At 40.4% G+C, this 5,344-nt stretch overlaps 1 protein-coding gene across 1 annotated transcript; it reads right to left on the bottom strand.

Annotated features, from left to right (window-relative positions):
* Positions 1 to 290: 290 nt before the first annotated feature.
* LOC111692395 lies at positions 291 to 5,135 on the bottom strand (the record flags this gene model as incomplete). The annotated part of the gene is made up of 2 exons (XM_023456389.1): positions 4,877 to 5,135; positions 291 to 3,979 (listed from the first exon to the last, which is right to left on the bottom strand). Coding segments are annotated over exons 1-2 (3,948 nt in total), but the record flags the coding sequence as incomplete, so codon positions are not given.
* Between the last annotated feature and the right edge of the window lie 209 nt (positions 5,136 to 5,344).

Here is a 5,344-nt window from a genome sequence, read left to right as displayed (position 1 = left end):
AACTTTATGATAGGTCTGTCCATTAAACCGTTAAGAGTTTTCACTTGCGCAACACGAGGTATGTTATCACGACCAGGATATAATTTTACAATACGTCCTAAAACCCAATGTAGAGGCATGGTTGATTCGTTTTTAATTAAGACTAAACTTCCTACAGGAGGACATGATGTAGCGGAAGTCCATTTCGTACGTTGCTGTAATGTATGGAGATACTCCTCGTGCCATCTGCGCCAAAAATCCTGATGGAATTTCTGCAGTAATTGCCATCGAGTTAGTCGGTTAAGTTTTACCAAAGTGAAGTCTCTTTCGGGAGGTGCACATAATGGTTCTAATGTAAGGAAATGGCCTGGTGTAAGAGCCGACAAATCATTGGGGTCAGTACTTAAACTACATAATGGCCTAGAGTTCAACACGGCCTCAATTTGAGTAAGTACGGTTGAGAGCTCTTCGAAGGTTAGTATTTGATCACCTACCACTCGACGAAGATGAGTTTTCACAGACTTAACGCCGGCCTCCCAGAGGCCACCGAAATGGGGAGCTGAAGGCGGATTGAAATGCCATTTAATACCGAGCGTTTCAGAGGCTTGTTGCATACAAGAAAGAAGTAATTTATTGGCACCGACGAAATTTGTTCCACAATCACTATAAAGATCTCCACATCGACCTCGTCGGGCAATAAATCGCCGGAGTGCGGCCAAGAATGCCTCAGCAGAAAGATCAGATACGAGTTCGAGATGAAGGGCTTTGATGGCAAAACACACAAACACGCAGATGTAGGCTTTCATCCTTTTAGCACCACGAGTTTTACCCAAGGTGATAAACAAGGGACCAGCAAAGTCAACACCACAATGGGAGAAAGGTTTGACTTGGGACACTCTACATGGAGGCAAATCGCCCATAAGAGGGGTAGTTACACAAGGTTTGACCCGGAAACATCTATTGCATTTGGATAGAATGTGATGTATAGCCCGTCTAGGCGATAAGATCCAGAATTGCTGACAAATTAAATTTTGAAGAGTGCGAGGACCTGGATGTAGATTACCTTGATGGAAATGAATTATTATCAAATCAGTGAGTCGGTGGGAGCGAGGCAATAACATGGGATGTTTAGCATTGAAAGAAATTGAGGAATGACGTAGACGTCCACCAACTCGGATCACACCTTCCGGATCTATGAATGGAGCTAGTTTTCGCAAAGGTTTTGAGACCTGTTTACCATCTTGGAGGGCAACATATTCCTTGTCAAAGGTTTGCCTTTGAACACATCGAACAATAGTCACTAACGCGTGATACAATTCCACGTCGATGAAGGCACCATTTTCACCTGATTTTTTCTTGATGAGACGATCAATAAATCTTTGGCAATATGCCACGATCCGTTGAATTTTAGACAATGAAGAAAATTTCTCTAAAAGTAAGTTAATCCAAACAAAGGGCTCAACTGAGGTCAAGAGGTTTATTTGACGTTCTTCACGAACAATTTCATCAGTGGGGTCGGTAACAGATAAAATGAAATCCTCAGGAAAGGTATGTGTTAATAACCATGGTGGACCCGCCCACCATAACGGATGTGAGACGAGAGCCCTTGGTAATAATCCACGAGACGCACAATCCGCGGGATTGTCTGTACTATTTATGTGGTGCCACACATTGGGCGCAACCTTGTCTTGGATGTGACTGACACGGTTGGCCACAAATGTCTTCCATCGATGGGGAGACGAACGTATCCACGACAAGACCACAGTGGAATCTGACCAAGCATATATCTTATCTATAGAAAGGTGTTTCGAATATGACTGTAACACAAAATCTAATAAATCGGAAACTAGGACGGCTGCACACAACTCCAAGCGTGGGATAGACACCCTCTTTAGCGGAGCTACCTTTGACTTGGCACACACAAAAGTGACGATAGGAGGTTTGCTCTTAGATGTTATCTGGCGTAAATATACCACAGCGGAAAAGGCAATGTTAGAGGCATCACAAAACCCATGCAATTCAGTTTGTGTCACATTATTCACAACCACACGACGAGGTATAGTAAGAGTAGATAAACACGGTAGTTCAGATTTGTAAGTGGACCAACTATGAAGAAACTCTGCAGGGGGAGGATCATCCCATCCTATTCCTTGACTCCAGAGACATTGTATTAAATGTTTTGCAAAAAGAGTCAATGGGGAAAGAAAACCCAACGGATCATAAATGCGGGCCACTTCAGACAGTATATGCCGCTTTGTACACGAACGATCAGTAGGTTCAACACGATAAGAAAAAGAATCTGTGACAGGACACCACTGTAACCCTAGAATTTTTAATGAGGTTTCCTTGTCTAAAGAATGAGGTTGCTGATTTGCAAGTGGGACAGACGACAATAAAGCAGAACAATTGCTTGCCCATTTGTGTAATTCAAATTTAGCACTGCTTAATAATGAAATTAGTTGCTGTTGTAGCTCACACACCTCCTCGACTGTATTGGCACCATCCAATACATCATCCACATAAATGTTAGATTCTAAAGCTTGCGCTGCTAAAGAATATTTGTCCTTTTCGTCATGGGCCAATTGCAGTAGGCAACGGATTGCTAAATAAGGACTGGAGGATACCCCGTACGTCACAGTTTGAAGACGATATTCTTCTATGGGATCGGATTTGGAAAATCTCCACAAAATTTTCTGATAACTCTGGTGAGAATCTACCACCCTAATTTGGCGGTACATTTGCCGAATATCGGCGACAAAAACAAATTCATGGACTCGAAATGATAGGAGTAAAGAAACGATGTCCCTTTGTAGTTTGGGACCTGTTAGTTGAGTGTCATTCAAAGATACACCATTGGACGACTTAGCGGAAGCATCAAAGACAACACGTAGCTTCTGAGAATGACCCTCATCTTTGATAACACTATGATGTGGTATAAAATAGTTTGGACTTTGATTATTGTCAACGGTGTCTTTTACCATATGACCCTGTTCCAGATAGTCCTTCATAAAATCTGAATAGGACCTATACAATGACGAATCCTTTTCCAACCTATTTTCCAAAGCCAAAAATCTACGCAATGCCATATTGTAAGAATCACCCAGAGAATGACAATTATCTTGGAAAGGTAAATGAACAATATATCGACCTGTCGTATCACGACGATGCGTTTCCACAAAGATTTGTTCGCACAACTCATCTGAGGGAGAATTTATGGTTTTTTCTGGGATTTGTTCCAATTCCCAGAATTTTCTCAATGTCACGTCTAAAGAATCGTTCACAGAAGTATGAAATGAATGTACGAGAGATTCAGAGTGGGTTGATGTTGGACCGATCAGCACCCAACCAAATATTGTATTAATGGCACTTGGTTCTCCTTGTTTCCCTTTAATGAGACCGGGTTTCAACACGCGAGCATATACATCGGCACCTAACAGGATATCTACAACACCCGAACCTCCACAGTCAGGATCGGCAAGAGAAAGATGGCTAATGGATTTTATACTTTGAAAATATTTCTTAGAAGATGGCACCGTGTTGCAAATATTTGGTATTACAATCATTTCGATTTCGAAGGCCGATGCGTTAGGCGGTTTCACCAAGCACTTTAACGTTCCCAATGTGGATGACGTCATTTGATTGACACCTTGAACGGATAAGGATGTCAAGGATTTTGGAAGGTCCAGACGATTAGCACAATCGGAAGTAATAAAACTTGCCTGACTACCTGAATCGAGAAGAGCACGACATTTTTTGTATTGCCCATCAGCACCTTGCACATGTATGATTGCTGTGGCAAGTAACACAGATTGTTTGAATGAAAAAAGACTAGTCATAACATTCACCGAACTAGAGCTAGGCTGATCGTTGCTAGTGGTAGGTGGGGTTTCCGAAGCCACAGCAGAAGTTCCAGAATCGAAAAAATGTAAAGTTGTGTGATGTCGCTTGTTACACTGCCTGCAATTAAACCTAGAAGAACAATTTGAAATCGAATGGGACACTGAAAGACAGTTGAAACATAATCTATTTTGTTTTACGAAAGAATGTCGATCGCGAACATCCAATGCCAAAAACTTCCTACAACTTGAAAGAAAATGATCTCGTTTACAATAGACACATGATGGGGTTGTATTAGTAGCAAAGGACGAAATTTGTCTAGAATTGGATCTCGAAATTATTTGTTTGTCAGAAGACACTCCTGTTTCCGATTTTCGCCAAGGTTTAGGTGGCTTTGCTATGGTTGCATTAGAAGTTAAAACTGTAGTCTCATAAGCCTTGCATCTTTCCTGTAAGAAGGAATACAAATCCTCAAATTTAGGTATTGTTGACCCACCAGATTTTATTTCGAAATCATTTCTCGTTTTGTTGTCTAATTTCTGAAGTAATAGATTTAATTTTGTAAAATCCCACATGTCTACTTCAAAAGTCTCAATAGCTGCTAAGTTTTCTGTAAACACGGATAAAAGATTTCTTAGTGCAGAAGCTGCGTTCCCACTGAAAGATTCTACATTGAAAATGCCTTGCCAATAACGCGTTAATAAGACCCGTTTGTCTTGATATCTATCTACTAATGATTTATAAGAAATTTCATAATTATCACTTGTAGTCGGTAACTTCCTTACAATGGTTAATGGTTCACCAGATAAATAAGAAATCAAATACTGAAAACGTTCGATATTAGACAAACTAACATTATCATGAATGAGTCTCTTATACGTATCATAAAAGACCGGCCACTTGTTTATATCCCCGTCAAATTTTGGTACCTCGATTTTAGGCAGTTTGACCTTGAAACACGATTCTGAATTATTTCGAACAGAATGTAAAGATACAACAGAACCCCTGTCTGAACTAACAGAGCTGCGATTGCTAGGTGGGAAAAGATCACGATAAATACCCTCTATTGAGTAATGCACGTCGTCAAATTCCCGTTGAATTTCATCCTGAATTTTCAAGTTTTCAGGGTCCACCATCGACACCATGTCCATCTGCAAAGCTTCAAATTTTGTCACGAGTTCACGCATACCTTGATATCTAAATTTGAAGTCAGTAACTTTTTCTGAATCAACACAAGCCGTCTGACCTAACTTGAGTAGATCCTTGACGCGAGTAAACACGTAGTGTCGTCTATTTTCAATTGCTTGCATAGTAGCCATTTTTGAGAATCGGACGCGGTTGACAAAATCACGAATGTAATAAAAACTGAATAGGTATTCCTATATTTGTGAAAACCCGATTGTAACACGAATCTGAATAGTACACAACGTTTTTGAAAACACGAAAAACACGATTATAACACGAATTTGAATTGTACACAACGTTTTTGAAAACACGAAAAACACGATTGTAACACGAATTTGAATTT

Source organism: Anoplophora glabripennis, unplaced genomic scaffold (genome assembly GCF_000390285.2).
Source record: "Anoplophora glabripennis isolate ALB-LARVAE unplaced genomic scaffold, Agla_2.0 scaffold1456, whole genome shotgun sequence".
NCBI lineage: Eukaryota > Metazoa > Arthropoda > Insecta > Coleoptera > Cerambycidae > Anoplophora > Anoplophora glabripennis.
This window is presented reverse-complemented; position numbering and strand designations above follow the sequence as displayed.